Genomic DNA, 27,234 nt, shown 5'->3' with positions numbered 1-27,234 from the left:
TCTAGTTATAACACAAGGGAAAGCTGTATCAGTATTTTATAAAATCATGCGAGATTACAAATACTCATTCTCGCCTCATGATCTGACACAATGGAAATCGATGCTGACGTTACCAATCTCTGACATCAATTGGTCCCTATATTGGACAAAGACCAATTGCCCGCTCTTGTCTTCTAGAATATCTCAATCCTTATACTTCATCATGTGGCACACCATATGGACTCATCGCATGTGGAAAGCTGGACTGAGACCTGACTCTTCTTGTTGGCACTGTCAGACTTCTGATGGCACTTTGGATCATATGCTGTTTCACTGCACTGTCATTCGTCCATTTTGGAACAGTATATGAATCACTATCAAATCTATTGCGGCCATTCAATCGGATATCACATTTGACATAGTTATGATCCGTTCTCAGCATCCTTGTTTTGCCTGCACGGACTGCCCTCCAAAGCTGATAGACACCATGTTGGTCATTGCAATTATGCATGTTCTCAAGAATTGGAAGTCAGCTACACTTTTGGACCATACTTTTTGGTGGAACTCCTTAGGTTTGTATTGTAAACATGAACAGTATGCTGTTGAGAAACGTCATATTTCAAAATTGCCTTCTCTTACACCTTTGTCGCCTTGGAAATTTCTTGATAGGTTCCAATCCTCTTCCTCTCAGCCCATTCCATAGTTCAGATTATATTTTTATTCTATATTTTCCCTTCTTTCCTTTTTCTCCCACTTTTCTTTTTTTATTTGTCGTTATCGTTTACTAGGGATATCATTGTTAGTTGCTATGTATTATGTATTATGATATTTTTTCTGCCGATTGTATTCAAGGATGTTTTTTGGTTTCTTTTTTGTTGTTCAAAATTACAATAAAAAATTTGAACTAAAAAAAAAAAGAAAAACTAAACTAAAACTTAGCTCGACTTGGTTAACATTAAGAATAGAGTAATACAAAAGAAGAAATCTAATTTGGAAAAAGTAGAATAATTAATTTCCAAAATGTTTGGCGAACAAGACTGTTTTCAGAGCCTTCCTGAAAGATAAGAAGGGGCCTAAGCTTCTTAGCAAGAGTGGTAAGTTATTCCAAAGCTTGGTTAATTTGTAGGAGAGAGACTAGCTAAGTTTTCTGATATATTTGATTTTGCCCTTAAGGGAAGGGAAGGAAAGTTTAATCTCCGAGAGTTCCTAGCCAGATGAGATCTGCACCCATTCCAGTCCAAAGAGACAAGAGTGATACAGAGGCCAAATAAGATTTTGAATGCAATACAAATGCATTTAAATTGAATTCTCAAATGGACTGGAAGCCCAAGGTAGTTCTCTAAGGAGAGAGGACATTTGGTCAAACTTGCACTTACCAAAAATGAGTCTGGCAGTACTAATCTGTATTATCTGGAGTCTCTGAAGGCTAGCCTTAGATAAGTCAACGTACAGTCCAAATGTGCCAGAATGATTGATTGGACCAAGACAGAAAAATGTTGTTGGCAGAATAATAATAACAGCTTATATACCGCAATACCGTTAAGTTCTATACGATTTACAATAGATTAAGCGAGGTACAAATTGATTGAATTTAAGAGGGGGGAAGAGGAGAGTTAATAGGACTGGAAATGCGTTGTTGAGGAGAAAGAGATTAATAGGACAGAGGAATCACTATGGAGGAGAAAGAAGATGAGTGGGTCAGTTGTCTAGATACTTTAGGAACAGTTGAGTTTTTAGACGTTTTCTGAATTCCTCATAAGTAGTGGGCGAAAGCAGTTGATCTAGGACTTTACCCCACAATGCTGCTTGATGTGAAAGAAGGTGTTTATGGTGTTTTTTCAGTTTACAACCTCTAACGGGGGGAAACGAAGTAGGAATGAGAGCTTCTCTTGTGTCTGTTGGCAGAGAAGGAGAAAAGGTCAATTATGTATTTAGGGGCAAGTCCGTTTAGCGCTTTAAAGCAGAAGCAGGCGAATTTAAACTTTATGCGTGCTTCCATCGGTAGCCAATGTAACTGCCGGTAGTAGGGTGATACATGATCGAATTTCTTTAGTCTGAAGATTAATCTGACCAGTGCATTTTGCATTAGTTGTATACGTCGCATATTTTTTGGGAAATGGCTAAGTAGGCAATGTTACAGTAGTCAAGTTGACTTAGTACAAGGGATTGGTCCAGGGTTCTGAATGCCGACGTATCGAAATAAGCTTTAATGGATCTGAGTTTCCAGAGAGTGAAGAAACCCTTTCTGATTAAGGAATCCACCTGGTCTTTCATGGTTAGGCATTGATCTAGAGTTACACCTAGTATCTTTATGGTGGGCTGGATAGGGTGATTAAGTTCATTGATGCATAGAGGTGTTTTGGTGTCAAACGGATGTGGTGAAGCAATGAAGAATTTTGTTTTTTCTGAATTAAGTTTGAGCATGAAGTTTGTCATCCATTGCTCCATCATATTTATGGCTCCTGAAGCCTTGGGAATAGTTTCCGAGACAGAGTCAGCAAATAGGATTATAATCGTGAAGTCATCTGCATAACTGAATAGTTTTATCCCCAGCTGAGTTAATTGCAAGCTCAGTGAGGACATGTAGACATTAAATAGCAATGGAGACAATGGTGACCCTTGTGGCACACCGGATGGATTGCTCCAGGTATCGGAAAGCTCATAATTGAAGTGTACCTGATAGGTGCGGGATGTAAGGAAGCCACGAAACCAGTTCAGCACCTCGTCTTTCATGCCAATGGCTTCTAGGCATTGTAGCATTTTCCTGTGGTCTACCAGGTCAAAGGCTGAACTCATATCGAATTGCATAACCAATGCATTGAGGCCCCTGCTAAACAGTAGGCGCAGGTTGTCTAAAATAGCTGCAATTACTGTCTCCGTACTGAATAAAGGTCTGAAACCGGATTGGGTTTCGTGTAGAAGAGAGAACTGATTAAGATAGTCCATCAGTTGGGTATGTACTAGTCCCTCCATGATTTTTACAATAAATGGAATGGTCTAACTGTCCTCAAAACACGAAGCCTAAAAAAAAAACTTTTTTGCAAGAGTTAATTTGATCCTTAAATGTGAGTGAAGAATTGATGAGAGCGCTTAATACTATGAGGAGAACTCGATGTTCAAAGATTTTCTCGAATCTAAGTTCACAGCAAAAGGAAGACTTTCTGGCTATTGGCTTTCATGCTTTAACACCTCGTGATCATTTGGTTTTGGTGCCACTAAGATGCGCTTGTTTTAACACAGTTGTATTATGTGTAATGTCTGCCTGTAAGGCTTACACCATTTCCTGCTCTTGGGCTATGCAGTTGTATGTAAAGGTGAAGTTATTATCCCTGGTCAAGTTTTATATTTCAATAAATGTCTATGTGAACAGAGGCTGACATGACCTCTACTTACAAGGCACAAAGTTAAACTTGACCATTCTGCAAATGTTAATGCATAATTTTTTGCCAATTTTATCAGATCCAATAAAACAGTGAAGGTGGCAGCTGTAAGGACACTCTTTCAGTCAGTACTTTGTAACATTTGCAGAAATTCCAGCTTTCAAATGTTTCCTGTAGCTTGGAAAGACTCTCTGTTCTTGTGTTTAAAAATGTTTCTTCCCCTGTTCAGAACTCTTCTACACATAATTTCTCTCCTTTCATGCACCTTTGATGCTTCCCCACAGACTCTGAAGAACAATCAAGTCTGGGGAATTATGAAAGTCATTCCAAATCTTCATTTTCCTTTCCTGTATTTCATTTTGAGTTCATACATTTTGGATTGTTTCCTTGTTTACAACTTCATTTTCTTTGCTGCTGTGGAACATTAAATTCTAGAAAAAAACAAACAACAAAGGGGGACTCAGGATTCAGAAAGGACTGACTATATTCTAGGACATATTATTTAGTAAACTTTTTCTTTCCTTTCTGTACGCTGGATGCCAAACAACTCCCAAGAAACATAGATCCACCCCCATTCTTAAGGGTTAGCAAGATGTTCTTTTCTCACTAAATATATCTTGTGTGGTTGTGGCTGAACAGTTGAGTTTTCATTGTCAATCAAAGCACTTTTCTTTCAAAAATTACAGCTGGTCAAAGGTATTCATTGCCTAAAACAAATAGGTTTCAGACCTCAGCTTTCATTGTTATTTCAATATTGAGAGGGACAAGATCTCAGTTGCCTACACTAATTAGTATCATTGACGATAATCAGACTATCAGCAGGTCAAGCTCTCTTTCATAAATCAAAAAAACCTCTCATATGAACGATGTTTTATGATTATGAGCAAATCCCAGAGAATCTAAAGTTACTCCAAAAAAATAAACAAAACTTCTAGAAGAGTAAACTTGTATAAAATTAACCTAATGAAGGACCTCATACACCTGGGACATTGCTCGATTTTCTTTCATGTCCTTCCTGGGGTGGTGTATTCATCATTGGTCCTCTTCATATTTTTCAATTAATCTTTTTTTGACTGAATTTTTTATATATGATGTGAAAATTCCCCAAAAAACAAGAAAGAAGCACTTAACATTGATTATGTGCAAACATTAAAGTTAAGGTGATTTTAAGATATTTTTCATAACTTAAGAGTGAATTTAGACACTCGCACTTATCTTAATCAGCCAGATGGGGCCTGTTTTGCCAAAATTTTTCAGCTTCTTCAAGGGGTCTTTGAATACTACAATCAAATCAAAAAAGTGTGATTAAAAATCTACACCTTAAAACTTGCTTATAATAAACTGAAAGTTGTTTGATACAAAAACAGATACAACGCTGGATTTTCAAATGAAATACTGTAAAACCCGCAGGCTTAAATAGTGCCATTGAGTGGATTGCTTGCCTTTAAATTAATTTTTCAATATTTTTGTGTGTCAAATTGATAAGATGCATTAGCGCTTTAATTTCAAAATGTCAGTTGTGATGTCATTTGAGGATAGCGTTAAAATTCGCATGCTCTGCGTCTATCCTGACTCAGCGTCATCTTTGAATTGATACAGCAGAAAAGCTCTCAGTAACTACGTCTTGGTTAAATGTTTTGAACAACTTTCAAGTTTGTTATAAGCCAGTTTTAAGGTGTAGATTTTTAATCACACTTTTGATTTGTAGCATTCAAAGACCCCTGAAGAAGCTGAAAAGTTTTGGCGAAAGGGGCCCTGTTGGACTGATTAAGATAAAGCACAGGTGTCTAAATTCACTCTTAAGTTATGAAAAATATTATCTTAAAATCTCCTTAAGTTTAATGTTTGCACATAATCATAAAACACTATTCATATGAGAGGTTTCTTTGATCTATGAAAGAGAGCTTTACCTGCTGTTAGGCTGATTATCGTCAATGATATTAATCAGTGCAGGCATCTAAGATCTTTTTCCTCTCAGTAATGGAATAACAATGAAATTTGTGGTCTGAAACCTATTTGGTTTTCTAATAGAAATGTTAAGGTTTCTGTCCATTATTGATTATTTTGTATTCCTTGCCTAAAGCTAGGGGTTCCCAGACCTGTCTTGGGGGAAGCCAGTCAAGTTGTTAGGATATCAGCAATGAATACGCATGAGATTGTATATTCAAATCTATCTTATGCATGTTTATTGCGGATATCCTGAAAACCTGACTGCCTGGTTTGGGAGTTGCTGGCCTTAAGGTATGCAAAATACTTTTGTGTGACCAGATTATTTTTTTCTTTCATTCATTAGATGTGGTGATGTTATGTGACTTTATTGCGTATGTTTTATTGTACATCATGCAGAACTGGTGGATGCAATGGGTTATAATTTTTGTTAAAATAAATATATAGATTTTGCTCACACCTTTGCAGTAGTAGTTGTGCCTCCTTGTGTTAAAAGCACTTTTCAGTAATGGTCTATTTTTTTTTTTTTGTAGTACCACTGTTCATCTTTTCTTTTCATTTTTTTGTGTTTTTATGTGGATGTACCTTCATCTATTCCAGGGGTAGGCAATTCCAGTCCTTGAGAGCCGGAGCCAGGTCAGGTTTTCAGGATATCCACAATAAATATGCATGAGATAGATTTGCATCTCAAGGAGGCAGCAGTGCATGCAAATCCATCTCATACATATTCATTGTGGATATCCTGAAAACCTGACCTGGCTCCGGCTCTCGAGGACCGGAATTGCCTACCCCTGATCTATTCCAACAACACAAAATTAACTTAAATTTCCTGAAAGTTTGTTTTAAAAATAATGTGAAATTTAAATGTGTTCATTAGTCAGTCATTGCTCTCTGGATGAATATGTCTATTTACTGGCAGCAATTCTGATTAAACAGCCACAATTGGTGGTGACTGTAGTCATCAAAAATTTTGGGGTTTGGTCCCTTCCCAGAAAGCCTTTTCTTATGGGTAGACTTTAAACTGCGTATCAGACTACTACAATTTATTTCTATAGTGCTGCTAGATGTACGCTGCACTATACATTAAAACATTCAAGAGACGGCCCCCGCTCACTTGCGCTTACAATCATAAATTTGACAAGTAGACTTGTAAAATCTTTCCAGGAGTCTCTGAGGGTTAGCACAGTGATATCTGACTCTTCCCTGCATTCAAATCATAAGCAGAAGTTGTATTGGTTCTTAGGACTCATTTTACGAAGGTGTGCTAGCGGTTTTATCGCACACACCGGATTAGCGCGCGATAAGGCCCTAGCACACCTTTGTAAAAGAAGCCTTTTGTGTCGCACTGAATTTCTGGTCAATGTAACTGCATACCAAATTCCTTTCCAATACCAATTTCGTATCATTGATCTGAAATCCACCTGCCTCTTTCATTCTGCAACCATGGGGTTACTTTGCCCTACCCTGCCTTCTCTCCACACTATCCCAAGAGATCTATTTTTATCATTATTGGCACCTCAGTTCTGACAACAGCCATTCAAGCAGCGGCACGGGATGAGGCAGGCGCACGAAAAGTTTGCGCCTGCCTTGTTCGCCGCTCTGCTTCTCGCTGCCATCCAGCGGGGGAAGCACCGGGAGTACAAAAAGGTACCGGGGAGTACAAAAAGATACGGGTTTTTTTGTGGTATTCGCTTGATAAGATGCACCCTTTTTTCCACCCACATTTTGGGGGGAAAAAGTGTGTCTTATGGAGCGAAAAATATAATAACTGAATGATACTGTGGAAATATACACTTCTCTGTACTCAGTGTTGGCATATTAAACACAAAGGGAACACATTAAAAAAAAGATTAATTATTAAGAACATAAGAACTGCCATCTCCAGATCAGACCTTCGGTCCATGAAGTCCAGCGATCCACACAAGCAGAGGCCCAGCCAGGTGTACACCTGGCGTAATTTTAGTCATCCATATCCCTCTATGCCTCTCATAAGGAGATGTGCATCTAGTTTGCTTTTAAATCCTAGAATGGTCGTTTCCGCAATAACCACCTCTGGGATAGCATTCCAGGTGTCCATCACTCGTGTGAAGCAGAACTTCCTGATATTTGTCCTGGACTTGTCCCCGCTTACCTTCAGCCCGTGTCCTCTTGTCCGTGTCACATTGGACATTGTAAATTTTTCTTCCTGCTCTATTTTGTCGATTCCTTTCAGTATTTTGAAGGTCTCGATCATAGCCCCTCGCAGTCTCCTTTTCTCAAGGGAGAACAATCCCAGTCTCTTAAGTCGTTCCTCGTATTCCAGTTTCTCCATACCTTTTACTAGCTTCATTGCTCGTCTCTGCACCCTCTCTAGCAGTTTTATATCCTTCTTAAGGTTGGGAGACCAATGTTGGACACAATATTCCAAGTGTGGTCTGACTATCGCTCTATAAAGCGGCATTATAACTTTCTCCGATCTACTTGTGATTCCATTTTTTATCCTGCCTAACATTCTATTTGCTTTCTTTGCCGCTGCTGCGCATTGTGCCAACGGTTTCAGGGTCCTATCTATCAGTACACCCAGGTCCTTTTCTTGTTCGCTCTTACCCAGAGTTGCTCCTGACATTCTATACTCGTGTTCCTTGTTCTTTCTGCCTAAATGCATTACTTTGCACTTTTCCACATTAAACTTCATTTGCCATTTCTCCGCTCATTTCTCTGACACAAGTCACTCTGGAGTTCTTCGCTATCCTTCTGTGATCTGATTGCCCGGCATAGCTTTGTGTCGTCTGCAAACTTGATGATCTCACTGGATGTTCCTTCTTCTAGGTCATTGATGAAAATATTAACTAAGATGGGCCCAAGTACCGAGCCCTGGGGCACACCGTTAGTCACTTGCTACCAGTCTGAGAACTTCCCATTTATGCCCACTCTCTGCTTTCTGTTCTCCAGCCATTTGCCTATCCATCTTTGTATATCCCCCTCTATTCCATGGCTTTGTAGTTTCCTGAGAAGTCTTCATATGGAACCTTGTCAAACGCTTTTTGGAAGTCCGAGTATATTATGTCCACCAGTTCTGCACTATCAATTTGTTTGTTCACGGTCTCAAAAAATTGAAGTAAATTTGTCAAACACGATTTCCCTTTCCTGAAGCCATGTTGACTGGCTCTCATCAGGTCGTGTGTATCCAAGTGCCGGACTATGCTATCTTTAATCAGTGCTTCAACCATCTTGCTAGAGACAGACGAAAGACTCACAGGTCTGTAGTTGCCCGGTTCTCCTCTTGATCCTTTTTTGAAAATTGGCGTGACGTTCGCTATCTGTCCAGTTCTAATTGTCAGGTTGGCAGGTTTTTGCAATAGTTCTCCGATTTCAACCTTCAGTTCTTTTAAGACTCTCGGGTGAATTCCATCCAGTCCAGGGGATATGTCACTTTTAAGTTTGTCGATCTGGTAGTATATCTGGTCCAAGTCCACTTGTACTGTGGTGAGGCTGTCCTCTATTACTTCTTTGAACACTTTCACTGCTTCTGGTATTGTTGTGGTGTCGTCCTTCGTAAAGACAGACTCAAAGAAGGAATTTAGTCTGTCTGCAATTTGTTTGTCTTCCTTGATGTGCCCTTTTCTTCCCAGGTTGTCCAGCAGTCCCACCACCTCTTTTGCGGGGTTTTTTCCTTTGACTTATCTAAAGAAGGGCTTGAAATTTTGGGCCTCTTGCGCTATTTTCTCTTCAGAGTCCTTTATGCCATCCCTCACCGCCTTGTGACATTTCTTCTGATCATCTTTATGCTTGTTCCAAGCTTTGGTTGTTTTCGTGCGTTTCCATTTTTTAAGGGTCCTTTTCTTTTATGGCTTCCTTCGCTTCTCTAGTAAGCCATGCCGGTTCTCCTTTGCCTTTAGTTTTCCTTTCTTTGGAAATCTGCGGAATGTAGAGATTTTTTGCTTCTGTGATAGTATTTTTCAGTAGGGACCATGCCTGATCTACCGTTTTAACTTTGTCCATCTTATTTTTGAGCCGTTGTTTCACCATGGCTCTCATGCTATTGTATCTTCCCTTTTTAAAGTTTAAGGTCGTGGTTAAGGTTTTGTTACGTTTCCCTTTCCTGATGTCAAGTTTAAGGTTGATCATGTTGTGATCGCTCATCCCCAGCAGGACCTGTAACTTCTACTTCTTTAGTTGGTCCTGTAATGCCATTTAGGACCAAGTCCAAGGTGGTGTTTCCTCTCGTCGGCTCTCTCACCATTTATTTATAGGAAGCAATCCCCTAGCGCTTCCAGGAACCTGGCCTCCTTGCCGCAGTTTGATGTTCCCAGGTTCCAGTCTATCCCCGGAAAATTGAAGTATCCCATGATTATTACATTACCTGTCTTACATTTTTGTATAATTTCCTCTATCATTACAGGTGCATGTGTTAGTTTACTCTTATGATACTATTTTAGCTCTTGACCATCTGGATGCCTAGCATTTACTGGAGCTGTACGTTCCAGTTTCACAAATCATTGCAGCTTGGAGTGACAATATTAATTTTCTGTACTTTGCAGAAGCTGTATAAAATTTGAGTGCCGTTATTCTAAATCTGGGCCCCAGATGGCAGACTTAACCAACTCTAACACTCACTGGGGAGGGAGCTCAGCAACAAAGTAATCACCAAAGATAATGTGATACAAAGTAACAAAAGAGAAACAATCCCTGATTTTCAAACAATTATAAACTAGTTGATTACCTGGCCTTGCCTGGATATTTATCCCTATCTGTTGTTTTTGATAATTTTTTTTTTTTTTGGGGGGGAGGGGTAATTCTGATCAAATGAGGGCGATTTACGAATCAGCCTCCCAGCCACAGATCGGATCTAATTTGTGGCCTTTGTGAATCTAGTCCCTAAGTCTAGTGTCAAAACTTTTTTTTTCTGAGCACTACTGAAGATGATATTGTTTATAATTGTTTGAAAATCAGGGATTATTTTTTTAGACTGAACCATCTTCCATACAAATAGCACAAAGTGCCTGAAGCATGGAGACCAAGATGCCTTTTACAGAAATGATCTGACATGGCATGTATTTGGCTACAAAGCCTGCATCAGGGGGCTACGGTATACTGCAAAAACACGCCCTTCTTGGTCAGATATCTGCTAGTCTCAAAATCTGCACAACAAATAAAGATTGCTCACACATCTCTTAGACTTTGGAAAGATGATACTTTTTTTTCCTTTTGGACTAACCTAAAACTCCCTTCACTCAGCACGATAATAAACTTGAGCCCAGTTGTTTCGATTGGTAGCACAAAAATGTGGCCCTAGGAAAAAGTAAAACACACTTATGTTGAGAAACATGTATACTTAGAGACATACCCTAACAATCAAAAAATTAAGTTTCATATTTTTTCATTAATGGTTGGGTGGTTAGTGATCAGTACTTCATTTAAGAATTGGCCAGGTGTACAAATTTTTTCTCATTTGAGCAACATGCTCCAAAAGCCAACATTTTTCCAGATTTGCAAGTATTTTTGTGAGCGGCCCTCCTAGAATGTATGCTCAGCTTACAAGAAACATATGTGGCGGTAGCGTCAGAGAATTTTTGGTGCATGCTAAATTAATTGAATGTGTACTAAGACAAGTTAGGATTCACATACAAACGGATTGTACACTGTTAAATGCACACAGGTTTTTTTAAAATCTTTATTAATTTTTCAAATATTAACAGTGCATTGCAAAAATTTTGGATCTTTTCCAGATAAGCACCGCCACTAATGGAAAAAGTGGACGCGCCGAAAGTTAAGCCCCGCCACCTTTTGCCAGTGCAAGCAACCTTAACCAGTGAAGTTCTCAGCACAACGGCCCCACAACGCGGCGCGATGTGTATAAAGTAAAGTGACGCCCCCCCCCCGTCGGAGCACCCAAAAAAGATTATAAAAAAGAGGATATGAAACTTAACATTATAAAAAAATAGGATAAACTGTCGACCATTTTTTTAAGGGCTCCGACAGGGGGGTGTGGGGGGAACCCCCCCCCCCCACTTTCTACAGATCGTGCCTCTTTTTTATAATTTTTTTTGGGTGGCGGGGGTTAACTTTTTGGCAGGGCTTATCTGGAAAAGATCCAAAATTTTAAACATAAACGAATCAGGAAAAGCACTTTAAATATACAAACATTCTGAAAACAATAATTTTCTCTTTCCCCCCCCCTTCATCCATAAATGTATAACCACATATAGAATTTCAATAAACTACAAGAAATAATGATGCCTTCCCACCCTGGATGTGTAAGGAAATTAACTAAAAACAAAAAGTACATGACAACTAATGTAATTTAACTGTCAACGGGCTCCACACCCTTCTAAATGCATTACTATACCCCAAAAATTAAGCGTTCATTTTTTCATATTTGTAACTGCAACATAAGTTCGCCCACCACAAAGTATAATTAAGTGTATCATAACTCTTCCAATTGCGTGTAATCATCTGCATTGCTATTCCCGTCATTATGAAGAAAAGCCTAGTTTCTTTTGAGCACGAAACACCACCCGGAAAGGCACTTTGAAAATGACTCTCTGCCTCTAGTTGCAGCAAGCAAAGGCCACAGGTGAGGCGGTTCTAGTTGACTCAGAGTCACGGTCCTGACTTGAATTATGCAAGCTGTAGGGTGGCTGGTTCTGCAGATACACTAATGCACTGTCCATTTAACATCACACCACCCCTTCTTTTGCTATTTATATCGCTTTTGGAAAGATTCCACCTTTGCGATCCGTAATTCAAGAGCTCGATAACGTTATACAAATGCCTGCGCGAAAACCTGCCTGCTGCGGAAGCTACAGCGGCAATTAGCGTTATTTTTGGCACGGCCTCGTTCTGCGGGATTCAATACACTTTTCAAATGAAGCTGGCAAGAAAGGCCGCACGCGATTCGCCTTTGTTGGCATTGCACTGCCGCCGCGTGCTGTTACAGTTCTAAAAAAGAAAGGCGGCGTCATTCGCCTTTGTGGAATCACACGGCCGCGTGCTGCTTCGGCTCAACAGAAAAGAAAGGCAGAGAGGGTAATTCGCCTTTGTGGAGCGATCGCGCGACCTGCTGTGAAGCCTCTCAGGCAGTTCCTGCTCGCCCACGGTGGAATCTTTTGTTTGACGCGCCGCGTGTCTCCCGTTGCCAGGGCAACCGGTTGCTCCACGTTCCATTACAAGCGTGCTCCCCTCCCCCTCTTTTTTAACTTTCTTCTCCCCACCCATTATCCTCCCTCTGGGCGAATCAAGACCAGGGCAGCTAAAGCGGAACCAATAGAGAGAGTGGGGCGGGGCGAAGTGTGCACACTTGGAATAGTGAAAGAGGCAGATGTACATGGGGAGCGCAAAACGAGAGAGAAGTGTACTCCAGGGGTTCATGCGGGGGCCAATCCGATCGCAAGACGGAAGGAGTATTCTGTCTTTGCTCCCCCACACCTTTAATATTAAATGCGACAGCACCGAATCCAAGAAGTGCCAGGCCTCAGTTCTATAAACCTTTCCGAGCGCAGCTACTTAATTACCAACCCCTCGAAGCTGATTGGCTCACTCAGGTCCCGCGAGCCAATCAGCCGCCAGAAACAGGGCGATGCGCTCGGATTGCTTCCCTCTGCTGTGGTCACGTGAAGTTTCTCTTCAGGCTGGTGCGAACTCTTTTGCTATTGCTAAGGCTCTGGTAGAAGAATGCGAGAAAGATGTGGCCACGTTCCTAGTGAAGCTGCATTTCTGAGCATCCCAGACGGGATCGGAGCGGGTGCTGATTAGAATCTGCACCAGGGTGAGGAGGAGCGGGGCTTCTGGGGTAGATTTGTTCAGAGCTGGAGGAAAATGAGGCTGCATCGATGCACATGAAGAAGATTCAGTTTCAGTCCACCGCCCTAGCGTTGCATATGCTGACTGAGCTTTAGCAGAAGCCAAGTGTTGGGAACAGCTTTTTGTTTGGCCTTATTTCATAGGATGTATCTTTCCCTAAAGGCATAAAATGGGAGAAGGTTCCTTTTAAAACAAGAAAGCTTTTTTTTATTTGGATGGTGCTGATTCTAGCCCAGTTGGACTCACTAAAAAAGATGCACTTATCCAGCCAGCCAGCCACTACGGACACCCCCTTTGACAACACCAGTGTGGACCCCAATATTTTGGCCATTGTAGTGGCGTCAGGTAAAAAAAAAATTTTCTTGGGTCTGTCTCCCTCTCTTTCACCATAAAAGGGACAAAAAAAAGGTAACTTTTCATGAAAGCAGCATGTGCCGGGGGATCAACGATACATAGATCATCTTTATGAAAGTATTTATCTTTGATCTAAGTGTTATCGCTTTGTTATTTTCATATTCTTATTGTATGTTTGCTTAGATCTGTCCTGTCATGCTGTTAGTTTTTATGTGTTCATAATTACAGAGAAATGATCATGGGGTATAAAGCAGAAAGTGTTGCTTCAGTATCAGGTTGGAGCTGGTTCATAGCCCTTGAGTATGAGGGGGTGCTGAAAAAATCTCAGCCCTACCAACCAACTTCCTGAATTTTGAGCGTTATTTTGCCATTGTACCTGAAAAGGGTGGTATCTTATTTTGTTAAGTGCCAATTTGCAGAAAGAAATTCTCTGTTTTGGCACTATTTCAGATCGTTGTTGAATCATATCCATGTCATTCTTTTCTTGGTTGGGCTGACAACTTTTCAGCACCCCTCATTGCAGCCACATTCCAGAGCTGAGCTTGTGATGTCATAATGTCTCAGAGCCAATCTCATCAGTGATGTCACAATGGCTTGATTGTCCTATACTTAGGTCACTTTTATTATATACAAGGGGGTGCTGAAAAGTTCTCAGCCCGACCAACCATCTAAAGTCTGAGCGTTATTTTGCCGCCGTAGCTGACAAGAGCATCATCTTATTTCGTTAGGTGCCACGTTGCAGAAACAAAATGTTATGTTTTTTGACACTGTTTCATTGAACCATATCCATGTCATTCTCGTCTTGGTTGGGCTGATCACTTTTCAGCACCCCATCGTATGTCTAGAGGTAGGGGGGTAAAGAAAGCATTCAGTCACAGAAAGATAGGTGTGGATGCTGTGAGGCTAAGGGCTCGAAGGCGAACACCCAAAATGTCCAAAATCTGTTTCATTTGGGAACTGACTGACCCAAGCCTTGTTTTGTTTGCTTTGGTAGCAGCTTCGTCCTCTGTCTTTTTACTGGTGATTCTGGTACTGCTGCTGCTGTTATACCACCGAGACCCTGAGTGTTGCCAGTTCCTTTGCTCCTGGCGCTCTATCCCAAATCACCCCTATACTGTAAGTATTACCTTCGTCTTGCTTCTTTCTGGCTTTTTCATCTGCCCTTTCATCGGTGCTTTTCAATCTTTTTTGTGGCTGTGACCAAATAAAATTGTGTGGCTCCCCCCCCAGCTCTGAGATGTAGAATAATAATGCACCAATGGAAGGTTTACTCAGATCGTGACCTCAATGCAGGTTTTTTTTACCCCCATTGGGAAATTCGACTTTGTACAACCAAATTTCTATTTGTTCAATGGTGACCCACACCTCCCTGACCTTTAACTGGTTGTCTTAAAGTCTGCCCCATTCAATGATACAAGAAGTAACATGACATAAAAAATCGACTTCTAGACCGCATAACCTTGCAGATCTATGCGGTTTACAAAAGATTACATCTACTTGCAACCGAACAATCATCATGGAATTTAATTACCCCAAAATCTAGAGAATAAGTAAGTTTTAAAACGTCTTCTAAATTCCAAATACGAGAAAGACATAAGAAAGAGTGGTTTGAATTCTTTGTCCCAACTGGCAACCTGATATGAAAGCATATGTTCAGGAAAAAATGCTAAAAATAGTGTTAGTCTGGATTAGTGACATCAAAAGTAGTTTGAAGGATGTTGGTGAAATGCTGTTTCCTGTAAACCACTTATGTCCAAGCACAATACCTTGAGTACCTGATTGTAAAAAACCACTTAGATAACCTTGATAGGCGGTATATAAAATCCTAATAAACTTGAAACTTAACTTTTCAACCCAAAGAGTGATCAGTATTACTTTTCATTTTTTGTGTGATGTATGTTATTGTGCCTGAATTATTTTCCTATGAAGATCATTGTAGCTCAAGGTGCGTTACCTTCAGGCACATTAGGTGTTTTCCCTGAACCCGAGGTGAAGGAGGGTTAAGTAATATTCCCAAGATCACAAGGAACATAAGAATAGCCTTACTGGGTCAGTAGCCCGTTCTCACGGTGGCCAATCCAGGTCACTAGTACCTGGCCAAAACCCAAGGTGTAGCAACATTCCATGCAGAATCTCAAAGAACAGCAAGATTCCGGAATCCCGGAGAGTAACAAGATTCTAGAATCCCAAAGAGCAGCAACATTCCATGCTACTGATCAAGGGCAAGCAGTGGCTTCCCCCATGTGTGTCTCAATAGCAGACTATGGACTTTTCTTCCAGGAACTTGTCCAAACCTTTCTTAAAACCAGCAAGGAGTAGCAGTGGGATTTGAATCGGGCACCCCTGGAGGTCAAGCAAGCTCGATATTCTAACCCAGGGATGGGCAACTCCTGTCCTCGAGGGCCGGAATCCAGTCGGGTTTTCAGGATTTCCCCAAAGAATATGCATTGAAAACAATGCATGCAAATAGATCTCATGTATATTCATTGGGGAAAACCTGAATTCTGGCCCTTTAGGACCGGAGTTGCCCACCCCTGTTCTAACCACTAGGCTATTCCACTCATTTATATCATTTAATAGTCACAAGGGTACAACCCAAACGGGGGGGGAGGGGAGGGAGTGGTATTTATAAAAAAAAATATCTAATCATAAATTTTTACCTTTTTTTTTTTTTCTGCATTGGAGGTGTGCAAACATACTAGGTGCAATTCAGGCTGCCCTTGTGCTCTATTAGAATGCTTACTACTACTATTAATTATTTCTATAGTGCTACCAGACGCACGCAGCGCTGTACAGAGTCACGAAGAAGACAGTCCCTGCTCGAAAGAGCTTATAATCGAAACAGACGAACAGTTAAGGGGAATGGTTAATCCGCTGGCTGGTTTGGTGGCCTCTAGGGAGTAGGGTTATGGATTGAAGGCTCTATCAAAAAGGTGGGTTTTCAGTCTGCTTTTAAACAAGGGAAGGGAGTTGGCGGTCAAACTTGGTTAATTTATTCCAGGCATAGGAGGCATTTAGATGAAAGGACAAAGTCTGGAATTGGCAGTGGAGGAGAAAGGTAAAGTTAAGAGCAGAGTTCTCTGGGAGTAACATAGTAAATGACGGCAGATAAAGATCTGAGTGGTCCATCCAGTCTGCCCAACCATACATGCTCCATAAATTAATTATTGTATTTAGTTTAAATGGTCCTTTTTCTGAGATATTTCTGGGCTACAAACTCAGAGCCCTGCCCTGTAGTGTGCTTAGGTTCCATCTACTGGAGTCTCCATCAGAGCTCACTCCATCCCATCTTAACCATCCCAGCCATTGAAACCCTTCCCAGCCCATCCTCAACTGAATGTTCATATATGGGACACAGGCCATGCAAGCCTGCCAGTACTGGCCTTAGTTCCTTCAATGTATACCCATTATTTTCTGATTAGAAATGTATAAGAAGTGAGGAGAGATATTGAGGGGTAGCAGAATGAACACACTTGTAGGTCAGCAATAGGAGCTTGAACTGTATGCGAAGGCGGATAGGGAGCTAGTGAAGTGATTTAAGGAGAGGGATGACATGAGCATAGCGAGGGGGGACACCAGCTATAAGTAGATTACAGTAATCTAAGCGTGAAGTTACAAGAGTGTGGACAAGGTAGTGTGCTCAGAGAGGAAGTGGTGAATTTTGGTGGTGATGTAGAGGTAGAAGCAACAGGCCTTAGCAGTTTGTTGGATGTGCATAGAAAATGAGAGGTCAGAATCGAAGCAACTTCAAGGCTGCGAGCAGATGGAGAACGGAGGAGGAGGAGCAGAGGGTTTAAGAAGAAAAAGGAGCAGCTCAGTCTTGGACATGTTTAGTTTCAGATGATGACAGGACATCCAGGCAGCAATGTCAGCCAAACAGGCAGAAACTTTTTCATGGGCTTTAGGTGAAATTCCGGGTGTAGAGAGGTAGATCTGGGAATGCCTCTGCTCTGTGGTATGCTGGTACAGTGTTGGGTTAACAGGTGCTTCTTTCTTTAAACCCAGTGTGTCAGAACTGAACCTTTTTGAAAAGGAAATAATCTGTAGAATTAGTGTAGATGATATGAAGCTGCCAGGAGGTAGACCCAGGAAATATTTGCTCATGGAAAGAGAAATGAATGTCTGGAATGCCCTCCAAGATGAGGTGGTGGTGGAATCCAAAACAGTGACAGAATTGAAAAAAAGGAGTAGGATAAACACAGAGGTCTCCTATTATTTTTGGATTTATTAACCTCCTTTTCATGAAGAGATTCTCGCCCAAAGCAGTTTACAATTTATTGGATAGTAATCAGGTACTCTTAAAATATTTTCCTTAATATTATGAATCTTTATTGAAAAAAACAATTTTTTATAAAAATCAAATACAATAATACATCCATTCTAGGGATATCCAAATTATATTGCATCCACTTTTATTCAGGCAAATAATTAATTTACTGTATTTTTCGTTCTATAAGATGCACTTTTTCCCCCAAAAAAATTGGTTGGAAATAAGAGTGTGTCTTATAGAGCGAATACCTGCCCCCCCAACCTTAATTCCTTCGGTGGTCCAGGGCTGTAGGGCAGGAGCATTCAGCATCCTGCCCTTTCCTCCGTGCCATGCCCCTCCACGCCGGCACGGAGGAAGAGTTGCTGAAGCGCGTCTCTTCGGCTCCCTGTTTTTGGCACCGGTGGGGGAAGGCAGCATAAAATTTTCAGCTCCGGCGGTGCTGTAAAAACGGAGAAGGACCTCTGACGGTGCAGAGGTTAAATACCGCCACTGCCCTGCTTGAAACGCGAGGACTCCTGCCGACATCGGGACTGGGAAAGAGCCAGCGAAGCAGCAACATCTCTCTTCAGGGCTCTTCCTAAGGCTGACTCCCTCCTGCCCTTTTCTCCAGCTAACTCCCACGGCGCAGGACAAGGCAGGAAGCAAAATGCACCGCTTTGACTGATGCAGCGTCTGACTCTGATGCAGCATCAGAGTCAAAGCAGTGCAGAAGGCAGGTGTGAGCGTTTTGCTTCCTGCCTTGTTCTGCGCCACGGGAGTCAGCTGGAGGAAAGGGCAGGAGGAAGTCAGCCGGAGGAAGGTTCCTGACGCTCGGTAATCAGCTGGAGGAAAGGGCATGAGGCTGAAAGCTCCTGCCCTACAGCCCTGGACTGCGGGAGGAATTGAGATAAAGGGGGGGGACCCTGCCTGCCTGCCACCAGGCCTGCCTGTCTACCTGTCACCAGGCCATTAAGCCTGCCTACCTGCTACTAAGCCTGCCTGCCCTGTGCCCTATCTTGGCCAGCCCTGTGCCCTGCCCCGGCTTACTTTGTCCCGGCCTACCACTAGACCACCAGAGGGGTGACAGGGTACAGAGTCTGGCAGGGAGGGGGGGACAAGGTGAAAAGCCTGGCAAGGAGTGTGGGGTTGGGTGCAGAGTCTGGCAGGGAGAACTTGGTTCAGAATGTTTTTTTTCTTGTTTTCCTTCTCTAAATCTAGGGTGCGTCGTATGGTCAGGTGCGTCCTATGGGGGCGAAAAATACTGTAATCCTCTTTCCACAAAAGTAACCTAAGACAAATAGAACACTTTTTGCTATTGTTAATTTCTTATTTAGTTTTCAATAATCATGCAGAATTTTATTGAACATACCATGCCTCCAGAGATTCCCACCTCTTTTGAAAACCAATCACTTGATTTCTATGAATAGCTGTTAATTGACTAAGATAATAAGCCTGTCATATACCTTGAATGATCTGAGGCATAGAAGAAACTTTAGTAAAGGACCATACTCTTGCCATCTCCCGTTTAATCACCCCTGTACAGACACATACAACCTTAAATACATTCTTATCCATTCCTAGAGATTTATATTGTAGCAAAAATAATTTAGCATCACATGGTATTGCAGTCTTCAACATATTGGAGTGTAGGAGAGCACACTTATTCCAAAAATCTTGTATTAAGGGACAATTCCACCACATATGAAAATAGGTACCACTCAAACCACATCCTCTGCAAGCTCATAATCTTAACTGTGGTACCTGGGACAATGGAGTGTCCCCCCAGGTCCATCCGTCCACCCATCGTCACTTCTGCTTTACCTGGTGGTCCAGTGTCCAGCCAGCTCCTCACTTCCCCAGCGGCGAAACAAATCAGCAGCGCGGCCGTCAGGAGCAAGTTTTACGCTCTCCTGCTTGGCCCCGCGCTGCTTTCCGAATGGCTGCTGTAGGTTCTCGTGAGATTCGCGAGAACTTACGGCAGCCATTCAGGAAGACAGGGTCGTCGTAACACACACCGTGTTGGGTCCATAGTCCCCATCAATTGGATTTTAGACATTATACTATGTGGATTAAGGGCTCCTTTTACGAAGGTGTGCTAGCGTTTTTAGCGCACGCACCGGATTAGCGCACGCTAGCCGATAAACTACCTCCTGCTCAAGAGGAGGCGGTAGCGCCTAGCGTGTGCTATTCCGCGCGTTAAGGCCCTAACGTGCCTTCGTAAAAGGAGCCCTAAATGACTACATTTCAAATAAAAAGCCTGCATCTTGGACATCTCCACCGATCTCTTGTTTTAGGTTCAAATCCTACAAGCAGAGCAATAGTTCTTGAGGCTCAGCTGGAATAAGGAAGGCCTGCTGATGGCCTCTAAGAGAGTTGGTTTCACGGTGTCACAGCTGGAATCCCCTTTCCTTTGCCCAGCGTCCACCTGTGGTCAGAGGGGACCACTTATGGCGTGGCTCCAGGTCAGGGCAGATTGGAAGATGAAGACATAACAATGGCACTTGCAAAAAAAGCCAAAAAAAAAAAACCAACCAACCCCACACAAACAGTATTTGGAGAGCTGTTGTTAAATGATAATTGCACATTTCCACTTTGATTTTAATGCTGTTCTTGGGAGGTTATTAGTATTTATTTTTAAATCCCCCCGCCCCAAGATGGTTTCTTCTTTTAATAAGTCTGAAACAAATCAGGGCAATGATGTACGTGCTGGCGTTTCTCAGAACCTCATGCAAGCCTTGCAGCCCTGTATCAGCCATAAACAATAAGTGTGATCTTAGTGACGTGGATTCTGTAAAAGAGTCGTTATAAAGAAATAAGAAGGGTAAGAAAAAAAGGGGGGGACCATGGGATAGAAGGATGTGATAGCTAACAAGCCTAGCATGTCATTGTTCTCTTCCATCTGAACATGCCACGTAAGGGGGAGAGGGGTTATTCTTTACTTAACAATTCCATTTCTAGCATAATTGAGGACAATTAAAATCTTTGTTTCTTCTCACTGTCCTGCCTGGTCACGGATCGCAACGGGAGCCAAAGAGACAACTTGGTGAGACACAGGAAGGGAGAGAAAACGGAACGAGAGCTGTACCACTGCCACAATGAAACATGAATGCAGAGATTGGAGGGGGCGGGGGGACAGCAATTATAAGCAAATCGCTCTAGGAGTGTTCAGCGCTGAATGAAATTTTGGCCAGCTCCTTTGAGGGAGCTGGGGGCTGTGAGATGCACGAAGGAGCGTGGCAGATGCCAAAATCTAGAATGGATAGATAAGTGGCACAGTGCTGGAGGGGCAGCCAAACGACTAGTACAATGGCCTGAGAGCCATAGTTATCCTACTAACGCTCCATGTGACTTTCACTTCCATTGGCTCAGGTACAAACCTAGGGGTCGTTTTATCAAGCCGCGCTAGCGGGATTAGCACATTGGACATTTCATCACGCACTAACCCCGGCGGCTGTCTAAAAAACTAACACCTGCTCAATGCAGGCGTTAGCGGCTAGCGGTTTAATGCATGGTATTAAGCGCATTAAACCCCTCCACAGTTTCATAAAAGGACCCCCTAGTTTGTAAGCCCTCCGGAGAAAGGAAAATTCCTATGGTACCTGAATACAGTGGCGCCCTTTCCCTTCCCCCATACTTCTTTAATTTTCCCAGCACGAGCAGCATTATGAACTTGCTGCCCGCTTTGTGTCGGCTCTCCCTGATGTCACTTCCTAGGCACAGGACCCAGAAGTGACATCAGAGAGCGAGCCGACACCGATGCCGGCAGGAAATTCATGATATTGCTCACACTAGGAAAATTAAAGAGGTACAAGGGAAGGGAAGGAGTGGCACAGGGCAGGGGGAGGACTGGTACCGGTGCCCCCCACCGACGGCATGCAGGGCGGACCACTTCCCCCCTGCCCTCCCCCTTTACTACGCCACTGCCTGACTATAACTCACCTTGAGCTACCAATGAAAAGTTTGAGCAAAATCAAAACCAAATTTTGTTTTTGGGGAACAAGCGCATAGAGGGCAGATGTGGTTCTTCTTGTCTGACAAATCCTGACTTTATAAGTCAAAATGTAACGGTCCATTATTTTTTGGCAATTTTCTCTCCACTTTCATACCATGGCAGAACCGTCCTCCAACGTACTTCAACAGTAACCAGAGGTTGGTGGGATCGCTTTCCAGAGAGCAGCGAGGAACAGCCTCCGGCGTGAGCCTGGGACGGCAGGTAAAAAGTGCTTGTAAACAGATGTCCAAGCAAAGAAATAAGGAACAGATGCATGAGATGAAGTGGCAGTGGGATGTATAGTTACGTTCTAGATTTTTTTCGTCCTGTTTTTTTATGGTGGCTGTATGTTTCCAGCAGGATGAGGTGTTCTGTGTGGGATCTCCTAGCAATTACCAGCTATCCCACTGGGAGCAACACCATCTACCCAGTTATGAGAGTGTGCGCAAGAAGGACCGACAGCGAGAGATCCACCAAATGATCGCTCAGAGATTTGGATTGTGGGAGTCCCCCTCCCAGGATGTGAGTGATCTTTATCATCCTTCCCCTAAAGCAGCATATTGCAAACTGTGTGACCTGGCCGATTCCAAGTGTAGAAGGATAAATTTATACCATGTTTATAATGTTGGAAGTTTTTATTTTGAAGCTGAAGTCGGCGAGATACTTTTTTTTTACAAAATAAACCCAATTGGGCAGAAAAAGCAAATTGAATCAAAAAATCAATTCAATAGGCTGAATCAAATTGAAAAAAAATTTCCCTGAATCAGGGCAATGACTTTCTACCACTGCAAACAGATTTTATAGCTCCAGTTGTAGTGCTGGGAGATTATGTGCACAACCACAGCCTTGGCTTGCTCACATTCTGGGCTTGTTGGGACATTATGTCCATGCGATTTTATTTTTACAGTTATGTCCTGTACTAGTGATGATCACCCAAATGCTTTATTGACATGTATTGATTTTGTTAGAAGCTATTATGAGCTCATAAAGTGTGAGTTTTAGTGACTCTTTATAACCCTTAACTTACTACATCTGTGGCTAGCTTTCAAGAGCCATGCTACCTTTGGCAGGCCAGTGAAGCAAGCATTTATGCTACATATCTTTTTTTTTTTTAATATGAAAGGTAGTGCCAGTATTTCAGGTATTATCACTTGAAAGTTTCTAATCCCAATGCCTAAGGCAGTTGGTAAATGAGATCTGTCTCCTTCCAGTCAGCTTGTTTTTTTTTTTTATACCCAGTACATCAGAACTGAACCTTTTTCAAAAGAAAGGAAGCTGCCAGGAGGTAGACCAGTAATGGTACTTACTTCAGCAGCTACCTATGAACAGTTTCAGCTGAAGTTCCCCTTCCCAGGAATGCAGGGGGTTGAGATTAGCTGGCCTTCAGTAGCTAACCTCTCTCCACTATCTAGAAAGTTAATCATTTCATAATAGTTAAGGACTTTGTCTCGGTGTTCAAATTCTGACAACACCGCTTAAATCAGTATCTGGTACATCATAACTGAGCCATAGCCAGGAGGCTTTTTCGGGTGGGGGAGGGGAGTAGAGGCAACTGTAGACTTAGAATTGATTAAGTTCTAGGGTCCATATAAGTTAAAGGGGTGGAGGATAGAATGATCCAACTTTAGTTTCTTCCTTGACTTGGCTGCACTGCTGCTGGTAATCGAACTTGTTCCAAGGGTCTGCAATCCTCATCCCAGTGTTATTTTTACCACACAGTAGGCCTAGTCACAGCCCTTCCTTAGCAATGCTGAGTTGAGTCTGCTGCATTTTCTTACCACTCTTAGCTGGTCTCAATAGAATGTAACAGTGTTGAAGTCTAGGGTGGGAGAAAGTGAGGAGGAGAGCTCTAGCATTGTGGGTGAGGATTCGTTTTAACCCATCAAGTCTGGCATCAGTAGCATATTGACACTAATGTTATGTTAAATGTAAAAAGCTGCCATGGTGCCACTCGGTCCTAACTGATTTATGTTGGGCCAGTCTTATTCTTTGTTTCCGCAGAAAGATAATAGGTGCTTTGTTGATTGCAGCTGGAGTAACGATATTTCTTTTTTCTCTCTCTGGCAAGTCGCCTCCAACCTACGACGAGATACTCAGGAATCCTTCAGTCCTCCTTCCTTCCTCCTCAGGAAATGCGGCAGGCTTGCTGATACCAACAGACCATAGGGGGACAGTGCCAAATCCACTTCCTACCGCTGGCCAAACTCCAAGAAACACTACGGTATAGCACGGCAGTTGCTCCTGGTAGTGACATCACTTCCTGTATAGAAAGAGGCACATTCAGTACCATCTCTGACATCACTTCCTGTCAGAAACAGCCTCTGCTTCCTCTCAAAACTTGACAAGATCGCTCTCTTGCTGAGAACTAATAGCACATCTATAACTATCACATCCACCATGGAATACTTCCCCCACCACCCCAGTATTTTGACACTGCGTCAGGGAAAATAGTCTGACGGACTAGATGCTTTTTTACAGTGGTGAGGGCGCTGAGGGCAGAAACCTCTGCCAGCCTGAATGAAATGAGCCCAATATGCATGGAAGAAAAATCCCGCAGGTCGGGGCAGTGCCTCTGACTATCAGCACCTTAACTTTCAATATTTGTCAATTTTTGTGGCTTTCCGAGAACAAAGTGGATGGAAAACTGTGGATAAGTGTGGGAAGGACAGCCATTAACCTAGTTTACACCAAAGATCCTTTTTTATATTGTTCCTTATCTATCTCTGATTATTTATGTATCTTAAGTGTTACTTTCAGTATTGTACATACAATTGCAACAAAGCCAGGGTGGCTTGTTCTGCTGTCTCAGTTGCCATTAACATGTACTCATTGCACAGAATGGCACGAAGTGGGAATACAGGCCAGTGCTGAATCAAGGCAACTGGTTTTGGCTTGTGAGCTTTGTCAACAGATTCTGCAGCTGTACTAAAGCCTATTTCCAATATGCAGAAAGCAGAGAAACATACACATCTATCCTCTTACACTTGTACACAATGAAGTATCTAAAATCAGCACTACAAAGCAAATGCAGAATTTGGCATGTTATTAGTGCAGTACTCTCGGCCTCTCTTCTGATGATACTTTATGAATTAATTTAACCAATAAACAATGATGGCAGCCATCTGGTATTTAAAGGTCTGTCTTAATCTGAGTTTTTCTTTGCTAACGGAGGCAGACAGGAGTTTCTCTCGCCCTAATATAGCATAGGAAGAGTAAATGGTGAGTGTATGTTCTCCAGCATGGAACAAGCGAGGGAAGAATGTGTATTAGAGCCTCTTACAGGGGAGCTTTGAAGTCTGGTCTCTGGTGTGGTGATCTGAATACAAAGCAAACGGGAGGAGAAAGAAGTCTCGCCTCAAATATGTGATAAACAACCAAAAGCAAGGCAAGCGAGAATCAACCAAACAGTTACATTGATTGGAGTAAAAAGTCACACTATCGTAAAAAGTCCCGACTAGGATCCCAGTTTTGGCATCTGGGGATGCCTTTGTCAGGGACTAGTAACACGTAAGCTGTGTGTTATAAACGTAAGTTGTGGACTTTATACTTGAACTTAAACAAGATACCTCTCAGACCCCAGTTGCTTCTGTTATGGGTCCAGGGTTGGAGTGGTATCTTGCTTAAGTTCAAGTATAAAGTAGAGAGTTGCGCGGGGACAGAAATCCCACCCGTCCCCACAGAGAGTGGTGGGCGCTTGGAATGCTCTCCCAGAGGAGGTGGTGGCAGAAAATACTGTGCTGGGTTTCAAACGCATGTTGGATGCACACCTTCTTGCAGATCATATTGAGGGATACGTGAAAACCGGGTCTCCAAAAAGGAGCACCTAAATGGGCCTCCGCGTGTGCGGATCGCCGGACTAGATGGACCTTGGTCTGATCCGGTGAAGGCGTTTCTTATGTTCTTATGAATCCCACCCGTCCACGCGAGGAATCCCTCCATTCCCACCTGTCCCCGCGAGGAGTCCCCACGAGGAGTCCCCACCCATCCCCGCCAGGAATCCCCTCCATCCCCGCCCGTCCCTATAAACTTCAGCAATAGTTATTTCATTTAATTATGCTACTGAATTAAAGGCTCTGGTAGAAACCCATTTACAAATAAGCAAAGAGACTTTATTAATTTGGAAATATTAATTGGGAAGAATACATACTTTGTAAACGGGTTTCTACCAGAGTCTCTAATGTTTATAAATTTTTATCAACACAACTAATATACTACTTTATCCTGAAGCAAAAAAAAAAAAAAAAAGATATAGAATTTTTTTCCTACCTTTGTTGCCTGGTTTCTGTTTTCCTCATGTTCTCATTCAATTCCTTTCATCCACTATCTCTCTTCTCTCTGCGACTTCCATTTGCTCTGTTACTGTGCCTCTCCCGTTCTCCCCCCTTCCAAATTGGTCTGGCCCCCATCTTCTTCCCTCCGCTCCCCCCATAGTCTGGCATCTCTGTCTTTTTCCCTGCCAGTGTCTTCACCCCACTCTCTCTTCCCCATTTCCCTTCAGCGTCTTCTCCCCACTCTCTCTTCCCCATTTCCCTTAAGCATCTTCTCCTCACTCTCTCTTCCCCATTTCCCTTCAGCATATTCTCCCCACTCTCTTCCCCATTTCCTTTCAGCATCCTTCTCCCCCCATCTTCCCCATGTCCTGTCAGCGTCTCTCCCCCCTCTGTCTTCCCCATGTGCTTTCAGTGTCCTTCTCCCCCCCTCTTCCTCATGTCCTTTCAGCGTCCTTTTCCCCCCTCTGTCTTCCCCATGTCCTTTCAGCATCCTTCACCCCCCCGTCTTCCCCAGTCCTTTCAGCGTCCTTCTCCCCGCCCTGTCTTCCCCAGTGCTTTCAGCGTCCTTTTCCCCCCTCAGTTTTACCCATTTCCCTTAAGCGTCTTTTCCTCTCCACTCCACCTTTCCTCCCTTTCTTCCTCCCTGTCCTTTACCCCGGTTGCGTCAGAGATGACCTTTACGGCAGCCACACGCAGCTTCAATACTCCAGCTGCTGTAAGAAGGTAATTTAGATTCGTGGCTACAGGGCAGGGAGGTTTGTTGGACCGGGCTTGTTGTCGGTCGGTCGGGGGAAAGCGCCACAAAGGTAAGGGGACCTGGCCGGCTGTGCATCCCTCCCTAAGGCTGCACCCGGGGCGGACCGCCCCCTCCCGCCCTCCCCCACCTTGGTACGCCACTGCCTTGAATTTTTCCTACCTGCCCTGCCGCAGCACACAGCCGACCGGAAGTCTTCCAGATGTCAGCGCTGACGTCAGAGGGAGGGAGGGCTTTGCTTATGCCCTCCCTCCGACTCAGCACTGACATCGTGGAAGACTTCCGGTCGGCTGTGTGCTGCGGCAGGGCAGGTAGGAAAAAGAAGACGAGCCTCGTGGCTCGAGTTTGCATCTAACCCCGCAGGATCCCCGTGACCCTGGGGGGGCGTCCCCACAGGATCCCCGTGACCCGAAGGGGGAAACCGTGGGTCTCGCAGGGTTCCCGTCGTCCCTGTTCCCGTGCAGCTGTCTAGTATAAAGTCCACGACTTATGTTTATAACACACAGCTTACGTGTTACTAGTCCCCT

The 27,234-nt window shown here is 43.0% G+C and overlaps 1 protein-coding gene across 5 annotated transcripts; it reads left to right on the top strand.

Annotated features, from left to right (window-relative positions):
* Window positions 1-12,001: 12,001 nt before the first annotated feature.
* LOC117368304 lies at window positions 12,002-24,820 on the top strand. Of its 5 annotated transcripts, none has more exons than XM_033961837.1 (5): window positions 12,002-13,433; window positions 14,437-14,558; window positions 21,806-21,904; window positions 22,043-22,204; window positions 23,751-24,820. In XM_033961837.1, exons 1-5 carry the CDS (start codon window positions 13,304-13,306, stop codon window positions 23,907-23,909), a joined length of 672 nt encoding a protein of 223 aa, XP_033817728.1. In that variant the 5' UTR covers window positions 12,002-13,303; the 3' UTR covers window positions 23,910-24,820. The 5 variants fall into 5 exon arrangements, 3 of the variants coding, with proteins under 3 accessions (XP_033817728.1, XP_033817726.1, XP_033817727.1); XR_004540944.1 differs by having other exon boundaries at window positions 12,007-13,053; window positions 22,040-22,204; XR_004540943.1 differs by having other exon boundaries at window positions 12,008-13,053; window positions 14,440-14,558; window positions 22,040-22,204.
* The last annotated feature ends 2,414 nt before the right edge of the window (window positions 24,821-27,234 follow it).

This window comes from Geotrypetes seraphini, chromosome 10, assembly GCF_902459505.1.
Source record: "Geotrypetes seraphini chromosome 10, aGeoSer1.1, whole genome shotgun sequence".
In the NCBI taxonomy this organism is placed as follows: Eukaryota; Metazoa; Chordata; class Amphibia; order Gymnophiona; family Dermophiidae; genus Geotrypetes; species Geotrypetes seraphini.
This window is presented reverse-complemented; position numbering and strand designations above follow the sequence as displayed.

Excerpts from the sequence above, each read along its gene's own strand:
- LOC117368304 (XM_033961835.1), top strand. The coding sequence starts at position 13,304 with ATGGTGCTGATTCTAGCCCAGTTGGACTCACTAAAAAAGATGCACTTA. Across the intron at positions 13,434-14,436 it reads GGCCATTGTAGTGGCGTCAG|CAGCTTCGTCCTCTGTCTTT; the intron begins GTAAAAAAAAAA and ends TTGCTTTGGTAG. Across the intron at positions 22,205-23,750 it reads GGGAGTCCCCCTCCCAGGAT|TCGCCTCCAACCTACGACGA; the intron begins GTGAGTGATCTT and ends CTCTCTGGCAAG.